This window comes from Apostichopus japonicus, chromosome 20, assembly GCF_037975245.1.
Source record: "Apostichopus japonicus isolate 1M-3 chromosome 20, ASM3797524v1, whole genome shotgun sequence".
In the NCBI taxonomy this organism is placed as follows: Eukaryota; Metazoa; Echinodermata; class Holothuroidea; order Aspidochirotida; family Stichopodidae; genus Apostichopus; species Apostichopus japonicus.
Window position 1 is genome coordinate 2,869,655 of NC_092580.1, and position 23,547 is coordinate 2,893,201.

Consider the following 23,547-nt stretch of genomic DNA (forward strand, 5'->3'; position numbering starts at 1 on the left):
TACCCAATTACCCTGTTCATTAGGACATTAGGCCACTACAATGGCCTACTTATTGCCCAATTAAAATGAACACTTTCTCATACACTACTTTCTGGGGCTCATACATACTACCTGGGGCTCATAAGAAAACTTTTTGGGAAAAAAGAAGATGTTAGCTAGGAAACGTGAGAGTAGTACAGTAGTTGATATACCCATGGGTAGGCACGTCACACAAAAAAACGACTTGATTCCCTGTGAACCTCAGTCCCCTTAAATCAAGGCTGTAGCGGAAGTTATGAACTGGGGAATGACCCTAACAGAGCCCTAGAACTCCCAATCTCCTCTCTCAAGGCATTGTGCTGCAAAGTTTTTTTTTGATATAACTATGGATTTCTTCTAGATTGAAATGTAATATTCTTCTAAATCATAAAGTGTGACTTGCTTATAAATAATAGACTGTTACAACAATCCCTTTGTCAAAACATGATTGCAAACAATCAATAAATAGACCTGTACTAATTTAGATAAGAGTTGGAAATATCTTGCTTAGTTTTTTTTTTTTGGGAGGAGGGGGGGGGGGTGGAGGGAGGGCTAATACTAATCTGCAAAAAATGTCTTAACCCCAACATTTCATGATCTAATGGAATCCTTAATCGCATTTGACTTTGTGAAATACAGTTCAAATGGCAGTTTGGTGAGAGGTGATTTGTACTGTTTATGAGTACTTGGTAGGTTTGGTACAATCCCCAGTAGTAATAAATGACCATGGAACAGTATCTGCTATAATATACTTTTATTGTAAGAGGGTAGGTTTGGTGAAAATCCCCAGTACTAATAAATGACCATGCAATCACTAACTGCTATAAAATACATTATATGTCTATTTGTAAGAGGGTAGGTTTGGTTAAAACCTCTAGTGGTAATTAATGACCATGCAAACACTATATGTTATACGTTTATTTGTAAGAGGGTACGTAGGTTTGGTAAAAATCCCCAGAGTGTCCTGTTACTTTTTCTTTCAATATATTTCAGTTTTGTTCTCTAATTCAGTCATTTCTTTCTTTCTCTGACAGATACGACGTGGACTCCCCCAGATCTAAATTAGATGCTCATGTAAGTTGAATTAGCCCTGACTTTAACATAGGTGAATTATGGCTGTATTAAATGTATGTTAAATGGAAAGTAAAACAGAGATACTAAATATGTCCCATCCATGACAAGATGTGCAAACAGTGGCTAAACTCATCTAAATATAATAGCAACAGATTTAATTATTTGGTAAATTTATAACCTTGGATGAAGGGAATTTGAGTTAACATGATATTTGGTTAACTCTCATACAGATTGTACATTACATGACAAGAACATTGAAGCTATTCAAGTAAAACTGTAGCTCTACAAGTACAATGCATTCCATGCAGTGTTTATGTACCACTGGTTTCATTTACAGTGCCTTCCATCCACTTTTTATGTATCGCTGGCCTCATTTACCATGTATTCCATCCAGTGTTTATGTACTGCTGGTTTCATTTACAGTGCATTCCATCCACTGTTTATGTATCGCTGGCCTCATTTACAGTCCATTCCATCCAGAGTTTATGTATGGCAGGTTTCATTTACAGTACATTCCATCCAGTGTGTATAAATCTCTGACCTCATTTACAGTCCATTCCATCCAGAGTTTATGTATGGCTGGCCTCATTTACAGTGCATTCCATCCACTGTTTATGTATTGTTGGCCTTATTTACAGTACATTCCATCCGGTGTTTATGTATTGCTGCCTTCTTTACACAGGACTTTCTGGGAAGCTTAGAGTGCACCTTGGGTGAAATCCTCGGCTCTATGAACAACAGATTAGAGAAACCTCTTGTGTGAGTTAAATTTGAAGTATCCATCTTTCCTTGAAGTAGGAAATCATAAGTCCTTTTAAGCAGCTGGTTACACATTTCATTCAAAAATTTGACAAAATTAAGCACTTCTCAAGAGTCAAACTATAAATTTTCAAGCACTTCTAGTTCATGGTTTTGTAGAAGTGCTTTGAAGTATTTTGTTTTTCTCAACTTGGAAGCTTAAATGAACTGGTAGATGCATACCTACACATTTCATTCAAAAACTTGACAAAATTAAGCACTTCTCAAGAGTCAAACTATAAATTTTCAAGCACTTCTAGTTCATGGTTTTGTAGAACTGCTTTGAAGTATTTTGTTTTTCTCAACTTGAAGCTAAAATGAACTGGTAGATTCTAACATTCTAACAATAATAATTTCTGTCCGTATTCTGTTATGCGATGTAGACTATATAAAGAGCACACCTTCTACAAAAGTGTCACCGTCTAGACTTGGTGTTGATGTCTCACTTTGTTTCAAAGTAATATTTGTTGAATGTCTTAAATGTCTGTTTCTGTATCCAGTTGAGTGAATTGGAAGAATGTTACTGCAGTAAAATGGACATAATTTGTCTATAGGTCATCTTACATTTCAAATTTATGTTGAGAGAGGAAATATTTAAAGTTTCCTCTCCCCTTTCTCCTCTATTGGCCCTCCCCAAGTCCCTTCTTCCATTCCCCTTATCCACTTTCCACACCTTCCCTTCTCAAGTGTGTTATTAGCACTTCTATCAAGAAGGTTCAAGAAGACCGAAATATGTTCCTAACAAGCTTGAAGATTATGTCTGACGTGGAATGTCTTTTCATTTTAAGTTCTTATTTACTACTCAACACTGTGTTTTGCTGTAACAAGTTTGTATTCCCTAAAGTTAAAATTTTAACATGAATCCTTATATTTTCAAGTTTGTATTTCGTAAAGTAAGATTTTAACATGGTTCTTTATTTTTAAGTTTGTATTCCGTAAAGTAGGTTTTAACATGAATCCTTATATTTCAAGTTTGTATTCCTAAAAGTTAGATTTTAAACTTTTTTCTTTTCAGGAAAGGGAAAGGAGGACAGATAATTTTAACAGCAGAAGAAGTCAGTGATTGCAAGGTATTTATTTCATATGTCTAAAGACTTTGGTCCACAGCAATGCATTTTGGTTTCGGCAGCTTTGTTAACTCATTTGGACGTCCTAGTTGTGTTATTGTAAGCAGTGGGAGCAATGCATTTTAGTTTCGACAGCTTTGTCCACACATTTGGACGATCTAGTCGTGTTATTGTAAGTAGTGGGAGCAATTCAATTCAATGTTTTTGTAACTTGTGTAGGCTTGGTTGTGTAGGCTTGGTTGTGTAGGCTCGTTGACTTTGAGTTAAAATTGTGAAATCATGTATTCTGTATCATATTAAACACCTTTTATTGTTTTCTCTGCAGGATCAAGCTACACTCACTTTTAAAGGCACAAAGTTGGATAAGAAAGATTTCCTTGGCAAATCCGACCCATTCCTGGTATTCTATAGATGTAATGAAGATAACTCGTAAGTTTACTTTCCCTCAAATCGGTATTTAAAGTAAAAGTAGAAAACTGAAAGTCTGTATCAGCTTTCAGTGTTGGTCATTTTACTCCCCTATATCAGTTTGTTCTTTTTCAGAGAAAAATGTGAAATTCATTTGACATGCATAACGTAATTCCTGTTGGGTATTGAAACCTTTTTTCTATTTTTTCTTTCTTTTCCCAAAGGTATACAATTGTGCACAGAACGGAAGTCAAGAAGAATACCTTGAATCCAACATGGAGTCCGATCATCCTGTTAGTGAGGGCTCTGTGCAACGGAGACTACGACAGAACAATTAAAGTTGAATGCTACGACTGGGATAACGATGGCAGGTAATGACATGCTTGAATGAAGTTGATAGCAATGAACAATGTGTAATTCGTAATGTGTAATGTCATCTATACCAATGTGTGACTAGAAATAGCAATCTTCAAAAGTCTGATCCAGACTGTCAGAACTCACTGTCAGCTCCTTGTAAAATAATAATTGTAAAAAATAATTGTAAAATTAATAAAAAATTGTAAAAAATAATTGTAAAAAATAATAAAAGTAAAAATAATAACAAAAATAAAATAATTGTAATAATAATAAATGAAAACAAACTAGAAACCAAAAAAGGTAATACAAGTAGTAATAAATGTTACCAGTTTACTAGCTGCCAATAAAATCTGCCCTTATGTTTTATATATCTTTTCATAAGTGTGTTTGCAAACGTAACACCATTATTGTCACGGTTCACCCTCAGCTATCTCAACCTCATCATTCATATTCTTCAACAATGTCTTGTACTTCCCCTTCTCTGCCAACCCCTACCACCATGCCCCACACCAAGCCCCACCACCATGCCCCACCACAGGGGAGATTGGGAAGGTCCATGGGAGAATGTAATTTATGGGACTTTTACACTGTGACGAATTTAAATGTCAACCAGTAATGACTTATACATCCATGTATATTCTACATATAGAAAGTATTCCTGGACATTCATAATTTGCATAAGCTGCATAAATTACTAGATATTTTGTATGTTGTGTAGGTTTACCATCAAAGTAGTACTTTGTTATACTTTCTGGTGGTATCGTTAGAGTTCATTTTTCAGTGTGCTGAACATTTCTTGTTGTAATAAATGAATGTAAACGGAGAGAGAGCTACGTACAACTGATTAGGTCAGAGACCTTGAGATAATGATATTCAAAAAGAAAGATGTGAATATTCATATATTCATATTAATCAGCAACGGGTGATGAAAAACCCAGGGTCTTGGCTCGGCTCAGTACAAACAATGTTTTGCTTTGATTTTCTATTCTTGTATTTCAGCAGTCATGATCTGATAGGAGAATTCACTACAAACATGAGGCAGTTTGCTGAAGGAAGGAATACATTTGAGGTGGATTCATTACTATTTGCAATACTTTGGTGCTTTTCATGGCGGTTGTCCTATCACTGTATAAGAACACAAATATATGTACTTCACATAACGGATAACGATTGGTTACGAAACTTTTGTCAAACAATCTTTCATGTAGACTTAGACTTTGCTTCTCACTTTTCTTTGTGGTAATAATAATAATATTAATAACAATAGTAAATCTGCTTTCAAATAGCGGAAAGACATCAAAGACATCACAATGCGCGTTACAATGATAGTATTGGAAGGAGAAAAAAAGGAAAGAAAAACCAAACTTAGATCAGACAAATGTGTCTGTTCATATAGCAGCTTGCATCCTGTTGCAGTGAAGTGCACTACAACAGTTTACATAATATCAACCACAAATATCACATTTAGGATTCCCTTAAAGCATTCTGGTGGCTTTAACTTTAAGTCTGTTCCGTTACACATGTTGTGGCGTATTGGTCGACATGGACCTACATGCAATTGTTGTGCTAATTTGCAAGGGATTTGTAAATTTAGATAGTGGAATTGCAGAATTGTGCTTCACATGTGTGTATGCAATAAAGATCCCAGCTTGTACCTAGCTACGAGGTAATACTATTCCTCCTTCAAATTGTTCGTTTTCAAAGATTGACAGCTGAGATGAATTCAGTTCTTTTCAAGGCACCCCAACATATCTTTCAACTTGTTTGAAGGACAACAGTTTTTCTTGCATTTAGTTTTCATTATATATGGCTATTGTTGGCAGATCCTTAAAGGAAATCCACAAGGGGGGGGGGGGAGGGGGGAGCATGGGGATGGAGGAACATTCCCAAGCTTTTACACTTTCTTCTGAAATGTCTTACATTGAATAACACACTCTGAAAGCCAGAGCCTGTACTGCAAAAATGCAGTTAAAATGAGAAAAATAATAGCACCATTTTACATCTAAGCCTCCATGACTCTGGCTATGGGGCCTGGAGAATAGTAGCACGCTTGCCAAAAAAAGTCGGCCCTGGCTTTTGCTTGTCATCCTCTATTTTGTGTTCATTAATATACCTAATCATACAACCAAGCATAACATTTATGCACAGCCATATAGAACCTTGTAACTAACAAACATATATCATCGGTATACAAACAGGTGTGGTTACTAACTGGTATTAGTACAATCGACTGATTGAGTAAGGTGTCAAAACACATTCTTCACAAGCACATTGCATATTCATGTATTATGGTCTTCTTTTGGAGATACTGTCCTGGAAGGTCTGTCTTGGTTCTGTTGTATGGGATAAAAGAAATTTGTAATATTGATTTGAGATTCCCCGACTGTTATTCTATTCTGAGTTTTTACCCATTTGTATGTACTCTGGGTATCTTTTGCCTAAACCCTTACATAGTGACTTGTTTGTACACTTAATTTGTAGGCATAGTACAACTGTAAATACCTTTGATGAAGCAAGAGAGAGTATTGGAGACCTTACCACCAGATTCACTCAAAATATGAGTTGTGTGTTCTGCTCAAACTCAATTCAGTTTTCTTTTGGTAACAAAGAAGAATAGTGCAGTTAGCTGTTAATTAGCCTGAACAGTTCATGACAATAACAACTTCAGCCCAGATTCTTTGATGTAAATGAGGTTCAGTTAGGTGTATTTTACATGAATGTGTGGCAGCCTTGGCATTGATATTTCTCTCAGAATTTATGAAGATTCTTAATACACATCATTTGTGACAATACAACTACTAATTAGTATCGTTAGGACTAACAATATAGCCTCTCTGTTTCACCTCTTGGGATGGTAATGAAAGATCACATGTCAAAACTGATCAACTGCTTAAAAGAAAACAGTCTTTGGTGTTCCTATAGCTGTGTTATTATATGATAAGTGTTTTTCTATATTTGCAGTTTAATAGTTCACTGAAGGTTGTAGGTACACCTGCTCTGAAACCGTTGTAGGATTTCGTATCAGCTTATAAAGTATATTTAAACTGTTTGTCTATATGATAGAGTAATTTGAATGCTTCAAAGTGAAGCATCTGTTGTGACATTGATGGAGCAATCTGTTTATATTTCCAATTTTTGAGCACTTAATTCTTTGGATTTTTTTTTGCAAGGTAGGAAGTTTCATTGCTGCAAACACAACTCAGTTAATTTATGACATGACCTTACAGAAGCTGTGCAACTACATACATGACTCATAATAGTAATAGCATTCTTTCATTACAGTAGTTGAGATGTTACGATATTGCGGTCATAAAGTCGGGCAAATTTTCAAGTTGTAGCAGGATTCGTTGTTAGAGTTCCAAAGTTTGCCTAAGATCTTGTAAGAATTCTTTTACAACTTGGTACCAAAGTGTTTAAGTCCAATTTTAACTTGACTTCACTACCTTTATGGGAGTAATAACAGTTTGGTACTGCCAAGTTTGAGTAGGTTAAACTATCCTCCTTCAATAGTCTTGTTACCGTGGTATAAGCCCTTCCATCATTTTTAATTACGTTGTGCGTAGTGTGGTCCTACTGTAGGTGAGCAGGAGAAAGGAGTTGCTATATGTTCAAAGTTGCAACATGGACTATGGTGTATGAATAGTTTGTAGGTTATATCCAGTAAGAGTATAAAGTCGAACATGGTAGGTCAAATAGCTTAGGCAATGGACTTGCAAACTAAATATTGCAGGTTTGGACATCTTCACTTCTCTTTTATCCAGGTGCATATTAAAGTGGGGACCTGTGAGGTAACTTGTGAATATAGTTGCTTGTGCTGGTTTGTGGCTACACCCTATGGGGGAGTTCCTCGCAGCGACTTTGAATTTTGCACATTTTGGGTGTGTGGGTATGACAAGTTACCAATGACCAGGGGTTAAATGTTGTAAAGCCATGTCAGAAGGCCTTGTGTTGATACAAGGCTGTAAACCTTCAATGTTTGTTTCTAATTTTGAATACTGGCTCGATAAAATAACGCACCAAAAGAGATAAAATCCTGGCAGGTCTTTCTCGAGGCTACAGCATCTTATACAAAACTAGACTTTTGTTTTCTGTTGCTATGACTCCATCGTCATGACTACAACACGCATAAAATTTGTTGTGGGATTGAAATTGATTATAGTGTTTAAATGATGATATTTAATGTTGATTATCTTTGTCGTTAATACAGGTAATCAACCCCAAGAAGAAGGCCAAAAAGAAGAGTTATAAGCACTCTGGTACCATTGAACTGCAGAACTGCGTCATCGAGAAACAACACAGCTTCCTAGATTTCATCAAGGGTGGGACACAGATCAATTTTACCGTGGCGATAGATTTTACTGGCTCTAATGGTAAGGCAGTTTTTCTGTCGTTGTGTAATTTGATTTATTTCATTCGTTTTTCAAAGCAGGATGCAGCAACAACAACATTGTATTCAATTATGCATCATATCAAAAGGCATAGTAGTGAAGAAGATGTTTAAACAATTCAGATAATATGTTTGGCTACTTTAGAACCATGGTATTCACTGTGGGGGTTGCGACCTTTCTTAAGGTCACACACTAAAACAAAAATTGCTGTTGTTTATGGGCAAAAGAGTGGCAAAATCTTGAACTTTGTAAATAACTTAAAACGTTGCAACATATAAGAAAGTTTTGCAACTAAATACCCATAATCATATAAAAAAAAATGTCTTAAAGTGGATGGGGATTCCTCCACCCCGTGGACCCCTTCTCCTGCCACAGCATCCACTGGAGGGTTGCCAAGGTTATGAAGGTGAAAACTTTGGTCACCAAGCAAGAAAGTTTGGATAGCAGAGCTTTAGAACAATCTTCCTCTACATAAATTTTATGGTAATTATATGGATTAGCACAGTGATATATCAAGCAGTGGACAATTTTCTTGGATTGGTATTTAGCAATGAAATGAAGCCACCTGCTTGGGTACACTGTACAAGCTTTCAAGTAGGATTTTGTTTCTCATTCAGGCACTAAGACTTCTTTCATATTGTTCCTTCTATTAAATGCAGGTTCATTCCTTTGCATTTCTTCATATATTAGCCCCTCTCCCTTATTCCAATTGATGTAGACATAACTTATCATAAGGATATCCACCTATTATTGTTTAGGGTTATCTATTTTTTTTTTTTTTTTGGGGGGGGGTAGTTCTTTTATAGGTGTTAAGATTATGTATTTTCTTTGATGGGAGTACTCTATTCAATTAAGCCCAAAAGGGTTTCTTAGTTTACTTCCTTTCACATTTTTTACTTATTTGCAGTTATATTGTCTTGTTCACCTTGTTATACTATGTGATAAAACAAATAATAATAATAATAACAATAATAATTGTCATGTATTCTATTTTCTTTGTTTGTTTGTTAGGCAACCCCCGACACAGCAACTCACTCCATTACATCAACCCTTACCAGCCTAACCACTATGAACAGGCAATCATGTCAGTCGGAGAAGTGATTCAAGACTACGACAGTGACAAGCTCTTCCCTGTCCTCGGGTTTGGTGCCAAGATCCCTCCAGATGGCACAGTTTCTCATGAATTTCCTGTGGTAGGTTTCAATGCAAACAGCAAATTTGCGGTCATTTTATGTTATTTTATTGTATGACTACTAGTTCAAACTGAATTATTAGGACCTGAGAATGTCACCAAAAGCATGCGTAGTAAATGCATAAAAGTATGAGGGCCTGCCACGACCTGACATCAATATCCAAATGGATTGGAATGGATTCAGAATATCTCGAACCTATTCCATACTGCTGCCCTCTAGTCGTGAGGAGCAGAGTCTTATGTGTATTTAGTTGATTCTGGTTTTGAATTGGGATGATTTATCATCTTGTTGTTGTTGTTGTTGAAAAAATAGTGTTTGCCACAGCAGAAACTGCAGTGATGCTAAATGAAGGCATCCTTTCATATTTGGAGAGTCCCATGTTGGAGCTTCAGTATTGTCCATGGGATAGTGAATTGAGTGTTGGAGGGGGTTAGGAATAAAGATGAACACACCGACAGTAGTTTGTATTCTGCGAAGTGCAGAAAGGAGGGAAGGCTTGCGATACCGACCTGCCAATTATCTCACTGATTAATCGAGGCAATGAATATCTTCGTCCTTGTTTTCACCAATCTGAGCTGTTCCACGCTCACCTATGATGAACTGTTGACACTTCAAAATAATATTTACTGACTAAGAATAATAATTCTATATCCAACACTGCACTACTGTATTCAGTAGGAGTTAGCAAGTTTGCAGATTGGCACAAATTATCTGTAAAAAGTTGTAACTGATTTCACATGAAATTACATTTTGACATAATGTACTTGGGTTAACCATCAGTGTCTCCAATCCATGATATATTATTGTATGTAATGTAATGAGAAAGTTACTTAAAATCCTCTACTTCTCAGGTTGGCTATGAGGTCAAACATATCACTCAACAAAAGTGACTTCCTCTGCATTTGGAATTGTGATTGAGGCTGGTGCTTCTGTGGTTCACATGACTTGACTCACATGACTCACATGAAAATTTGACAATCACTTGAAGGGTTGGGATTAATGGAAATCTCTCCTCTTTTACCAATTTCTTAATTAATTAATATTTAATTTCTTTCGTTTGCATTTTGATATTCCTCCGCGCAGAATTTCAACGCAGTGAACCCATTTTGTGTGGGCATTCCAGGAATAATGCAAGCATACAAAGCTTGTATCCAGCAAGTGCAGTTATATGGACCCACAAACTTCTCACCGATTATCAATCATGTTGCCAGGTAGGAAAATCACAGAAACATTGCATTTATTATAAGTACTACATGCATGGAGTTGATAGCAGTATAAGTACTATATCGTAATATTTATCCTGTCGTTGGTTTTGCGATGAAAATGCTGTGAGTGTAGAATTTTACATTTAATTTAACGTTTTGAGATTTATACTGTACTTTTACGCAGAGCGCATGGTTGTATTGAAGTATAATTTCTCTAGCCATCAAATGCCCTTTGACCAGAAGCTATTCAATGGCCGTCCACATAGTCAGTGGTAAATTTTTGCTTTTTTGTTTTGATGAATTTCTCAGCTGAGGAGAAACATCTTCTATTTCCTCATGCTCCTCGGTCTTCTCTTTGGAAACAGATTCGCCCAAGCTTATCCAGATGGTTCAAATTACTTCATCCTCCTCATCATTACTGATGGAGTAATCTCTGACATGGAGATGACTAAACATTCTATTATTGCTGTAAGTCTGGTTTTCGTGCACAGGTTTCTTGCATTATGTATGGTCAGTGTTGTATCTTAGATATACAGAAGTAACTGACGTGACATTTATATGATTATGTTTTACACATATTCATGCATATTCATGTATTCATTCTACTGCGAATCACTGACTAGTCATTGATTATTCTAGTACAAAAAAAATGACTTTTGATGATGCATCTCAACAAGTTTACCCTGAGACACCATTTTGGAGTGTTAGGTCAGTGGTTAACGCCGGTGCCTTTCAATCATAAGGTCCCCAGTTCGAGTAACTCCAAGATTAATATATGTCGTCCAGTTACAGAGTTGTTGACAATTGACAATTCATAATCATGGACGTTAAATATGAATCTAAGAGACTGACTTCGGTCAGCTTGCGGCTTTGATAAGCCATGAGGCTTCTTTGCGATTTCCTGCTTGCAGGAGGATCTAAAATACATACATACATACATACATTTGTGACATCCAAACTAATTTAGAATCACCAATCAGTTTTATTCATACTGTCAAATATTCGCATGACACAAGTCAGTTTAATTTTTAAAACTGATTGTGAATACATCGGAGAGTGCTATACATGCATATTGTTAAATACTTGGTCATTTGGCACTTGTCTGTGCAGTACATAGTATCATTAAAAGATGGTTGTATGACATGATCGAGTCAGTGCAAAGCAAATTATTGTACTGCGTGACACTGGTCTGTGTAGTCCATATTTTTCAGTTCAAACCATAGTAAAAAGTTAATTGTAAACTTTGATCATCTTAAATCCATGTTATAAAACTGATATTTCCTTTGTATTTCTCTTGTCATCAGGCCAGTGTATTACCAATGTCCATTATCATTATTGGAGTAGGTCCCGCTGATTTTGACGGTAAGTGTCTTGGCTTTTTATTGCTGTTCAGTGATAAGGTTAGCGAATTTAACTGCTGTTGTTTGCCAAATTTCTTGAAACAGGATAGCAGGATGTGCTTCTTAAGTTGCTCCAACCAAGCAACTTTAAAATAGCAGAATTTGTGATCAACTTTATTGAAAATCACTGATGCGAAGCTTGATTAAGCTCGACCCAAATACTTAAATACTTGTTGTATAATACTGTGTTGTTATTCTTGAAAGGAAATCTGGAAATGTGTTAAGTCTTACTCAAAAGGTCTGATCAATATTAGAACACAAAAACCTTGAAACTTTGTCAAATTTGTTGAAGTCATTTTAGAAAACCATGTCAACTTTGAAAGTAAACACTGACATAAGAAACCTAGGTTTTACACATAGTGTGGTATTATTGCAATTGAGGCCTCCCCTCATTTTAGTTATTATAATGACAGCAATTGGTCAAAGTAGTTTCTTTTTTCATTCATAGCCATGGAAGAACTTGATTCTGATAAGCATTTACTCACTTATCGAGGAAAGACGGCAGAGAGAGACATCGTTCAGGTATGCTCTTAATATGGTGTTATCCTTCGGCAGGCTTCACTGTAAGAATGTAGCAATATAACAAACAATGACCGATATTTAAACTGTAGGAGAGCTGTTTAGGTTTTAGGATCAAAGCTCTACTGCTACTGTATCTTTGGTTTATTCAGTATCTCCATGGTGATACACTGTAGGAGAGCTGTTTAGGTTTTAGGATGAAAGCTCTACTGCTACTGTATCTTTGGTTTATTCAGTATCTCCATGGTGATACACTGTAGGAGAGCTGTGTAGGTTTTAGGATCAAAGCTCTACTGCTACTGTATCTTTGGTTTATTCAGTATCTCCATGGTGATACACTGTAGGAGAGCTGTGTAGGTTTAAGGATCAAAGCTCTACTGCTACTGTATCTTTGGTTTATTCAGTATCTCCATGGTGATACACTGTAGGAGAGCTGTGTAGATTTTAGGATCAAAGGTCTACCACTACTGTATCTTTGGTTTATTCAGTATCTCCATGGTGATACACTGTAGGAGAGCTGTGTAGGTTTTAGGATCAAAGCTCTACTGCTACTGTATCTTTGGTTTATTCAGTATCTCCATGGTGATACACTGTAGGAGAGCTGTGTAGGTTTTAGGATCAAAGCTCTACCACTACTGTATCTTTGGTTTATTCAGTATCTCCATGGTGATAGAGGTTGATAGCAATTAGTCATCACTGGGATATGTAATGAAATCAAAGTCAAATTTATTCCATATGAGCTCTTCTGAAGTACTATAGAGTTTTACGATGATTTTTTTTTCTTTTCTAAATGTGTGTTATAAGATAGAACCGATAGTAATTGTTAGTTGGTTTGAGTATTACAGACACTATATAATGGAGTACATACTGTATTTCCCAACATCTACCAAATTCTGACCTGACATTAAATGTATATACCATCAAAAGCTGGGTAGTTTCAGTCCAGCTTTTATAACATGAAGAAAACGTAGCAATAAACTTTACAGAGAGCCATCAGCTGCACAGAGATACCATTAGGGTGAACTTGTGCGATATGGTAGTCCTTACAGCAAGCAGCATCTTACTTACCATATAAGAACAAAGCTTCTCCACCTTAAACGTTGATATTGACAGTTTCATGACTTCCATGGTTGTAGAAATGATAGCTACATGGAGATGTATAACCCATGTAGGACAACAGGACTAATTACTGAGAATGGTGTTAACGTGTCAACCATTGGATATCTTCGAAACACGGAATACATCTAAACTTGTAGAAGTAGATTTAAATGCTAATGTTACCATGATATAAATATCTCATACGTGTATACCTGGAAGGTTGTTTCATGTTTTATCTTGATTAATCGTAGGTTTTATATCGTATTTTATGCTGGAAGATGTTGCATGCTCACATTATCTGAATATTCATTTCTTCCCCCCTCTGAAGTTTGTTCCGTTTCGTGAATACATCGGAGGAATCGCCAGCGGCAACAGCCAGCTCAGCCAGGCTCGACTTGCCAAAGATGTCCTTGCAGAGGTCCCAGACCAGCTTATATCGTTTATGAAAAGAAGAAACATCATCCCAAAGGATAACCCACCTGCCTCTCACCAACCACTCTCACAAGCACTTCCAAGTGCACCTCCAGTGTGAGAGGATATATATATATATATATATTTATACCATTTCAGGTATCCATAAATGACTAGTAGCACTTTGAGCTATTAGAATATTCATATGTTCTGGTTGGATTGTCAGTGATGTGTAGGTTATGGTACAAGGGGAAAATGGAGTAAAGTGGCCGCAGTGGTTATGAAAGAATATTATTAGTCATATCCATTGGATTGATAGTAACGGTCTGTGGGGATATTATAGTTGTGGTGTAACTTGATAGATTGATGGCGATGTGCTGTTTAACTCAGAGAAGTATGATATAAGTCCATGAAGTGAACAGGCTTTCAGCCTTGATAGGCTTTGACTAACATGATAGCTTTGTTTGTTGTATTCTTTATTGAGTAGGAATGTTTTATTAATCTGACTAAATCTTGTAATACTATAACCTTTTTTTACTTTTACTTTTACACCCAAGAAGAACTGTATGGCTGCATACTGTTGACTGTTAATACAAATGAGCAAGTTAAAGAGTTGTTTACTACAATACAGTAAAGAAAAAATTATTGTGTCTCACAAAGTGACTGTTATGAACTCGGTTTTGCAAATCCTTCACAAATTTATTGGTGTCTTAGGTGATTTAGTAACAGATTCATGTTTTCAGGGTTCCTAATCTTTTCTCTAGCATGGAAAGTGTGAGCACAGGAGTCATTGCAAAAACAAAGACAATGTCTGTCATAGGACTGTTACTGTGAAGACCATGGTTTTCTTGTAGAAAGTGAGTGCATGAGTTTGGTGCCTGCTGATTGAGGTCAAATTTTTAATGAATCCCCCCCAACATACCCTCATTGGCAGCTTAGCTTATAGATGCTTCTGAGAGTTATTTGCTTGGACTGATGCTGTTTCTTAATTTGTAATATACAGACCCCATCTACTGTTTTCAAAATGCTAATTTCATGCATTGCAGTATAAGTTAGTTGTTCAATAGATGTTCTTCATATTAAACTAACCACTTCCATAGATATTTACAACTCACTTTGTAGACACAAAACAGTGCCTAACATTGTAGAGATGTCAAAGCTTTTTACACCTATTTCTGTTTCCATACTAGTGTGCAAGCAGTGTTGGTTTTATCTGTGAAATATTTTACCAAAATATAGAAATGAAACTTCAGATAAGTTCAGCTTTAATTTTCTCTGCAATCATTTAGCTTGTAGCTAGCAGAATAACATTGCAGGCGCCCTATAAGCATTTGCTAGTACAGTAGTTGACAAAATTTCAGCATTTTGACAATTAATTACTCCTTTTCAGGGGTGAAAAGGTGATATCAGCAAAAAACCAAAAAAGGTTACACTGTTGTGTATATACTAGAGACCAATTTGGTTTTCAGAGGTTGATGTTCTCAAATTTCTTTGTTTACTTTGTACTAAATGAAATAAAACTTTCAATTGAACAGCTTCCCAACTGAGAAATTTTCACTTTCATCAAGATTTCTGATGCAAACTTTGTGTTTTCATCTGCACATTCCTGTAATATCTTTCAAAGAAAAAACTACAAAACATTAGGAATAAATAAAAATATAATAAAACACAAAAATTCATTTTATATTGTGTAAAGTTTAATTTGTTTTTGGTATCATCCAGGGATGTATAACAGTGTTTGTTGTATGTGGTAACAGTGCGTATTGAGTATGTTACATATATATATATATATATAGTAGTGTTAGTCAAAATATACACATTATTATCAATTTTCTATTGTGGCTTAAGATGCCTTTAAATTAGTCTATGCATTGTCCTAGATGTTTGCAGAGGGATACAAGTTGTTTTCACTTGAGACAATTTATTTATAAATATATATCGACAGAATTGTAAAGAGTCATTTTCTGTTAGAGTTATTTCATTACACGTAAGAATTACTAATAAGTCACCGTCTGAAACTCTCACATATTTAATTAGCCCTGGAATGTTGATAAATTGATTCATGACCTCATTGCAAGAGTGTACTTAAATCTGTATTTTTGTAGTCTGACTCTGACCTCGATAGGTAATAGCCACACATAATTCTATAGTACACCCTCAACCTATCTGAGCGGTCTGTGTAGGTAACAACTGTTTCGCTGCTGCTTCTGTTGGACAGTTCTTGACTGTTTATTCTAGCGTAGAGTGTCCATGCGTAGAGTGACAGACCTAACGACTCCCCCGGTTTTACCAGGAGTTTCCCGATTATTTCTCATGCTCTCCCTAATTTGATGTGATTATATCTCCCTGTAAAATTGGAGATTCACCTCTGTTTTCATTTTTCTCTGGCAACTGCTATGGATCAAAGTAACAGATGTTTTCAGGTACTTAAGCTGCAAAAGTGGCACCATCTTTTCATTACCCTTTTTTATTTGGGGGGGGGGTCGGGTGTGTGGCAGCAAAGGCTGCACCAGAATGTTTAAAGTTCAATGTAACAAAGTTTCAAGTATGTCTACCATTGAAACTTCTAAATAATAGAGCTTTGATACTACATGGAAGTATTTCCCCCATCTATAAGGTCTACAATTTTACACAATATGATATTCTTTGTATTATATGCCACCTTGTAATTGTTTCACAGAATGGGTTTAGTAGGTATTATGATGGTTTCATCCAAGTTTACCTTAGTGTCTCACAGCTGCCTTACGTTGTCTCTTTGGGTAATCTGTTCAACTGTACCCGCAATTTAACTCTTCGAGTGACATTCTCTGGATATTTTCTTTCTAGTTTTGCAATGTACAGTAATTACGAAAACACTTTATTTGAAACAAGTTTTATACTTTTGTGTTGTTGAGGGCAGGGGAGCGGAGGGGGGGGTGCTGTTTTGTTGCAAAGATAGCTAAAGAATGTGCAATTAGAATTAATTCTGACACTGGACAGTACCTGCTACAGCCTGTACTGTAAATTTTTGTAACGGTTTTACGACATGGTAAAACATTGCGTCAAACTTACTGTGTTTATATCTGAGTCAAGGACACCAGAATTGGCGTTAATTCAGTAATTGCAGTAACATAATACAGTTGTACATTGCTCGCAACTTTTCCTGATGCAAATTCTGGTCATCTTATATGCGATCCTCAAAATGGGAAGGGATGTGGGGGGCATCCCCTCATCTTTTGAAAAAAAAATGGAATTTTTTGAGACCCCTTACTTGCAAGATTGTAACAATGTATAATTGTATAGTAAACTTTGTCAACTAACATGAGCCTTGAGTGTGAACTTTTTTAGTTGCCATTTTACTTTAACGACCCACAACTCAGCCATATGTGGGATTTTGGCCAGTATGTGCGTGTGTCTACAGGCTTGTAACATCAAATGTTGGTCTAACGTGTCATTTGCGGGGTCACTTGGGAGCTCTGATGGTGTATCCCTTTATCTTGAAGTGCATGAAAGAGTTATAAACTGATATAACTGTAAAGGCATATGTCAACAACTATTTAATATCTGCATGTTTCTTGTATCAATGTAATCCTTCTCTTGGAAACTACAAGCAGTACTTTGTGAGCAAATTAAACAACAAGTGCGCATTGTAGCATTTCTTTATTCTAATTCTTGTCTCAATGTTTGTTTGTTTTTACATTTTACCACCTTTAATATGAATACTTGACTAGGTTGTCAGATCTGATCTGAAATATGCTAGTGAGCCAAATAATGGTCACATATGTTCCAAGTTGAAAAAAAACAATATATCCAGAAATGTTAGGATGTAGGCCCAAAATTAATCTTCATAAGTTGTAGATCCCTTTAGAAACCACTGCTATTAGTGCAGGTGATAATTTCGTACCAGACATGAATCTTCATAAATGAAAGAGGCTGATCAGTCAAATTGGCTGGTTTATCTAATCTACCACATGTCCATTTAGACTAGCTCCTCAGCATTGCCTAACACTATAGGAAAATTCACCACTTGTTTCTGCAAATGAAACATGTTGACAATTCAATGCAAATTTGCTTACAGACAAACAGTGTTGGATTTCACTCATGGGTGCTGTTGTGTATATAATAATACATTTTGGTTGTTATTGCAGAAAAACTTAACATTTTGAAAAAATGGTCTCTGTATCCCAATTTGCCCTTGCAAAGTTCTGTGGTAACTCATTTGTGATCCTTCTCTTCTTGGTTTTGACTTTCTTTTAATGTAGATGTATCATTGTAGTTGTGGCATATCTTTTTAGTGCTAGTGTATAATTGTTGGCATTCTTTTGATGACTTTCATTAAAGTCATTAGTTGCCCTTGTACTTTCAAGGAATCCCAAAACTAATATACTTAATAGGAAACTGGCCAGCAAAAAAAAAAGAAAAAAAAAGAAAAAAAAAAACGGGCATGCAGTAAAAGGGATTTAATGAAAACCACATCTCAACTTTCATGTGATACAATTTATTTCAACAGGTTTAATATCTTGCACAAAAATTCTCTTTCTTGCAGACTTGGGTCTTCTAATACTTATGTAATTATCTTGAAATCTTTCACGGGCAAGCATCAAAATTTCCTGACCATTGAGGTAGAAGATGTACAGTATGAGAAAACGTTTGTTGGAATTGGAAACTATCAAAAATGGGGAATAGCGATTATAGATAAAGCAACTTACAAATGCATAAATACATTAACCTCAAAATCATTAGTAATGCCTCCAAATATTTTGAAGGCTCAAATGTTTAGAAGGCAATAAATTTGCTGGAGGTTTGCCAAATGTGTTTCCAGAGATTCTGAGCCCTATGTATTCCTACAGATACTGAAGACTGCATAATGTTACATAACCAATATGAGGGAAATATGATTATGTTTGGAAATGAAAAGCTGCTTAAGAATCCTATTAACAGTGAACCCTGTCTGACTTTTCTAGCATATTTGGGTTTACACTCCTGATGGACTTTAAAACCAGATGGCAAGATATCCCATTGAAGACACAATCCCCTTGGAAATTTTAAGCAAAGAGTAGGCTATTACCCTATCACAGTGGTATAAGCTTCTTCTGAATTTGTACTGAGAGGGCTAATGGTTAATCATTGCTGAAAATGCTATTTCCCTCTCTCCACTTACTATCTCTTTTAGCATGGTGCCTTGAATCAAATACAAAATTAAAATGTTTTGTTTGCAATGTTTTGATATCAAAAGTTACAAAATAAGTTTAGGAGGCTGTGTCCCATGTGTGTTGTCACAATGCAAATACTCTCTTAGAACTTCACATTTTCATGGGGAGTGTTAACAAGCTCTTGTAACTGAACAATGGGCTACTGTTACATAATGTGTGCAAATTTCAACATATACATGCAAGAAAGTAAAGAACCATCTCTACTACAGGTGTGATAACACCCACCCGTCACCACATACCTCACTTGTAAGATTCAATGCTCATGGTCTAGTACAGCACATCACATACTGTACCAACTTTAAACCCTGAATTTTCTATCTTTAATTTCCTAAATATTAATCTCCAAGCCAGACTGATTTTCTTACCAAATGAACCTCTGAAGTCCAGGATGGCCTTCCCACTTGAACGGTCTCATCATAAACAGATACAACATCGCTCCATTGATTGCACTGAACAACACAAACTCCACTAACAACTGCCACCTACTCAGAGGAGGAATATTCAAACGAAAAACTATGAATGGCAAGATGAAATATCGAAATTCGAGAAGCTTCTGAGGAACGCATGCTACTATCAAGCAGACTACATACGTCAGCTTCCAAAGTAAGCTTTTAACGGAGAGAGAATCTGACATGCTCCAGCCTGCGTATGCATACCCTGGGACGAGTATATACTTCACCAGCCAGTGCTGTTGGTAAATCTTCCGCCATACATAGAATGGTATGTGCCTATTATCTGCCAATAGGTACTTATGTACGTAAGTGAACTGGTGGACAGCTCCAACCATCATCAGCATGACAATTACCCAACTCCCAAAATTGCTCTTAACCGTTTTGAGAAACCGGTTCACCTTCTCGACGGACACCAGTACGGGCGCTGCGAATCCCGCGGTGAGAGCGAAGAAATAGAACAATTGAGGGACGTTGAAGACAGCTTGATGATGTTCCTTATCACCTAAAACTATGCCTTTGTTTATGAACACAAACGCTAGGAAGCATGCGACCACCAAGGCATAAAGCCAAAGATGTGTGACAATCTTTCTTAAATTCTTCACGGAGAGCGCATAGTTCAATGCTGCCTGAACTGCAGACAAATACGATTTACTCATTTGTTTGGTTTGGTTCTGACTTTTGACTGCATCTCTCTCGAAGAGTCTCGCAAAGGTTATACCCGCAAGGAAGACCACCCACACGATGTTTGTCTGACGGAACAGGAGGGAGAGTATACCAAAGATGGCTGCCAGGAAGTGGTTGCTGTACTGGGACGACAGATACGCCAGTAGCACAAAACTGGTTGAACCCATGTCTGTGTAGTAGAGATTACTAAAGAAGTACAGTACTGGAAATATGGAGATGTTGAATGCAGTGGCAGATGGCAACATGCCATCCGAGACCTACAAAACAAAAAAGGAAAAGGATTTTAGAGACGATTGGAAATTTCCTCTTCTGCTACTTTATAGAGTATTTTTAATCATTAGGAAACCAGCAATTGGCATCTCTCTATGACACTACAACCTAAAACTTGTAAGTAAAGGGACAAGTCGAGAAAAAAAAAAGTACAATTTATTTTATGCATTGCTGATTGCTTTGGAAACATACATTGACCAGTCTAACGAAACTATCTTACCATATATTACTATAATGGTGTGCAGGAGGGGGTGGGGGGAGGGGGAGGGGAGGAGACTGCTAATGTAAACGGGTGGATTGATGGGCCAAATGCAACTGAATGGAATTCTGTCTGAGGGTGCATCAGGCCCCTCTTCTGAAATTTTCTTGACATGAAAATTTAACACACTACATTGTGATAAACTAGATGCACCGAGAGCTTTTAACTTTGTTACATACAGATAATTGTTGGCAGCGGCTTCTGTTCAATATTCAACACAGACTAAAAGAGCTGCAAAAGATCTACATTAATAAAATAAGCCCAACACAATGTTTGTTTCCAATTTCTACCGAGACAGATATTATAAATGACTGACTGGAACTGTTCAGTGGCATATATATCTGTTATATATGTGTTCTGGTTTCTCTTCTGCAGTCTTTAATACTGTATACACTATATATGTAGAAATGATATAATGTTCTACCCTAGGTCCCTACTACTAACAGGTTGAATTTTGTTTCTTTTAAAGACTTTGACTCTGACAAACCTCACCCTGTTATCTCTATGTATCCTTCTGTATAGAGCATCCAGCACAAAGAAATTCATCACCGCAAAGAAGATGTTTGTCATGCGCAGGACGTGTGTGGTACATATATCCTCTCGTTCCACCTGTAGCAGCTGACTGACTGGCTGAATGAGGGCGACAGACATAACGTATAGTCCCGGAGGTGTGGTGATCATTGGGTCCCACTGAAAAATGTGAAAGGGAAAAAAGGACGATAAATAAACAATGAGCTTTATTTATTGATTATTTCTTGAATAAATGTTTGAACAGAAATCACCATGAAATTCAAATGGTACAGACATTTACACCTTACCCCATTCAAAACTTTTCAGCCCTTTGAACATGAATTAAACATTTCTTGTAGAGACAAATCGAAGGGAAAGAAAATGAATACATGTGTAAGCCATGCTATTGCTGTTATTATTTTTTTCTTCATATACTGTACATTGACACAGTTTGATGTTGCACTGAGGGCATAAGAACATCGATTTAATATTTTTAATAAGGTTGCAGAGTTTGAAAATCCCATACTTCCAGTACTGAAATGTAAGCTACTGTACTGAAAATGTAGAAATGATATATATGGAACAACTTTTATATAAGGTTAAGACACAGTTTGGTACATATGATTTTGATATCAACAGTTTAGTCGATGATCAAATATCATAAGCCTGTTTCTTAACAGGAATAGCTACAAACCATGGCCACAAACTTTCAGACAATATTTGACAGTTTCCCATTTGGATGGCATGATGACTTTGTGACAGTTCTTATGTAAATTCCAAGTTGCCCTAGTGATATGGACTGAGCAAGTTTTTTATTGTCAGGCAATAATTCTGCTTGCTTCAAATAAAAATCCAGATATTTAAGCATAAGATCAGCGAATTTGTCATTGTAAAATATTTACATTTGAATTGTACATATGAAGCAGGCCAGCAGTTTGAACGTGAAGTAATTTGTAGCCGAAATGCAGATCACTAAGAATCACTAAAACTAGAATTATACCTTGCTAGATCCCTAATCAGACACTCTAATCAATGATGATTAATCCAACTAAAAACCTAGCTTGTTGGATGATTATCTATGTAGGCCACATTGAGTTTGCCTTCAAGGCTAGAACAAATCATATTCATAACACACACGCTCAGCTCTGTTTCAGATCAGGAAGAAACACTGCAACTTCTGGAACACCAGCAGCAAAAACTTCTCAAATCATGGGGTCTTCCAGATTTTGGGAGAATAATAGATCCAGCTCATAAAAAAACCAGTGCAGCGGTTAATGATCCTTATGTTTTGGTCATCAAACCTGGCCACCCTTTTCCTAAACACAAGGCTTAGTTTCTTGGGTTTCTAACCATATGCCTACATCAGGCTGTTACTTACAGTAGTGTTACTGGCTACAACTTAATTGTTTACACCATGGAGTTATTAATTATGGATGAATGTCCATAGCCACTGAAGGTTTTGATGAGTGTTACATTAAAAGTGGAGCCTTGACATGGGGATGTAGACCTAGGACTAGTAGCCAATGGTTAACAAGTAAGAACCCTATTAGTCTAATGTTACGCTAGTAAAGTAACTTTTAAGTTGTAAAATGTATTTCCAGCCAAGCCCTGGGCCTAACGTTAGGGCTATACTACACAAGCTATGATCACAGTACAGTATGTAAATTGTGAGAGAGACCACATTTTGCACATTACAATTAAGATAATAACCTCTGTAAAATTTCCTGCGCAGTATTTCTGAGCCTGTGGAACATGGAAAATCTCATCCATGTAAGGAGTATGTTGAAATTTTTCCACTTGCAAGAATATGACAGCTGTCACCAGAACGAAAAGTGCTGAAACAGCGAACCTGCCAGCTGAGATCGTTACATCCATTTTACTTTCCAGTAGACAATTGATTTTCTCATCAATCTTTGTACCGTAAGCACTTTCCCCTGGATACCAACTAGGGATTGAAAGCTGCGCAGATGAGCAATTGTAAGTCATTAGTTGACTTTTCAGAGCTAGAAGACTCACAATACTGTCTGCCTTACTGTAGTTAGCCCAGGCATAGGCTAAGTATGTGGCCGTTCGTGGAATTCAAAGCCTGACGAAAGTAACATATTGTGGCTATTGTGTAATTCTGCGAAAGTTAAACGAGTGCATGTATTACGTGGTTCGAAGTTAGCTTACCATATGGCTAAGGATCAAACAGCGATGGCTATTCAGAAATATGGAACGCAGAAAAGACGTTAAAATAATATA

At 36.5% G+C, this 23,547-nt stretch overlaps 2 protein-coding genes across 3 annotated transcripts in view; one reads left to right on the forward strand and one right to left on the reverse strand.

The window, feature by feature from the left end:
* The window catches only part of LOC139961103 (copine-8-like), a 29,301-nt gene extending 11,717 nt beyond the window's left edge, over positions 1-17,584 (forward strand). The window contains exons 6-18 of one of the 2 annotated variants that reach the window (XM_071959996.1): positions 1,053-1,092; positions 1,775-1,851; positions 2,906-2,960; positions 3,283-3,386; positions 3,590-3,736; positions 4,722-4,791; positions 7,930-8,092; positions 9,122-9,303; positions 10,387-10,514; positions 10,874-10,976; positions 11,813-11,870; positions 12,357-12,430; positions 13,854-17,584. In XM_071959996.1, coding sequence (XP_071816097.1) covers positions 1,053-1,092; positions 1,775-1,851; positions 2,906-2,960; positions 3,283-3,386; positions 3,590-3,736; positions 4,722-4,791; positions 7,930-8,092; positions 9,122-9,303; positions 10,387-10,514; positions 10,874-10,976; positions 11,813-11,870; positions 12,357-12,430; positions 13,854-14,057 — 1,405 coding nt within the window. In that variant the 3' untranslated portion in view covers positions 14,058-17,584. The remainder of the gene's footprint in view (positions 1-1,052; positions 1,093-1,774; positions 1,852-2,905; positions 2,961-3,282; positions 3,387-3,589; positions 3,737-4,721; positions 4,792-7,929; positions 8,093-9,121; positions 9,304-10,386; positions 10,515-10,873; positions 10,977-11,812; positions 11,871-12,356; positions 12,431-13,853) is intronic. The other variant, XM_071959997.1, reaches the window with a different exon arrangement.
* On the reverse strand, positions 15,963-23,434 carry LOC139961107 (dol-P-Glc:Glc(2)Man(9)GlcNAc(2)-PP-Dol alpha-1,2-glucosyltransferase-like). Its single transcript, XM_071960003.1, has 3 exons — positions 23,014-23,434; positions 21,286-21,483; positions 15,963-20,521 (listed from the first exon to the last, which is right to left on the reverse strand). The coding sequence occupies exons 1-3, from the start codon at positions 23,287-23,289 to the stop codon at positions 19,490-19,492; spliced, it is 1,506 nt and encodes a 501-aa protein (XP_071816104.1). The 5' UTR covers positions 23,290-23,434; the 3' UTR covers positions 15,963-19,489.
* Positions 23,435-23,547: the final 113 nt, after the last annotated feature.

Coding starts and splice junctions, on each gene's coding strand:
- LOC139961107 (XM_071960003.1), bottom strand. CDS start 23,289: ATGACTTACAATTGCTCATCTGCGCAGCTTTCAATCCCTAGTTGGTAT. Junction 21,484..23,013: donor GCGCAGGAAATTTTACAGAG/GTTATTATCTTA, acceptor CACATTTTTCAG/TGGGACCCAATGATCACCAC. Junction 20,522..21,285: donor GGATACATAGAGATAACAGG/GTGAGGTTTGTC, acceptor TTTGTTTTGTAG/GTCTCGGATGGCATGTTGCC.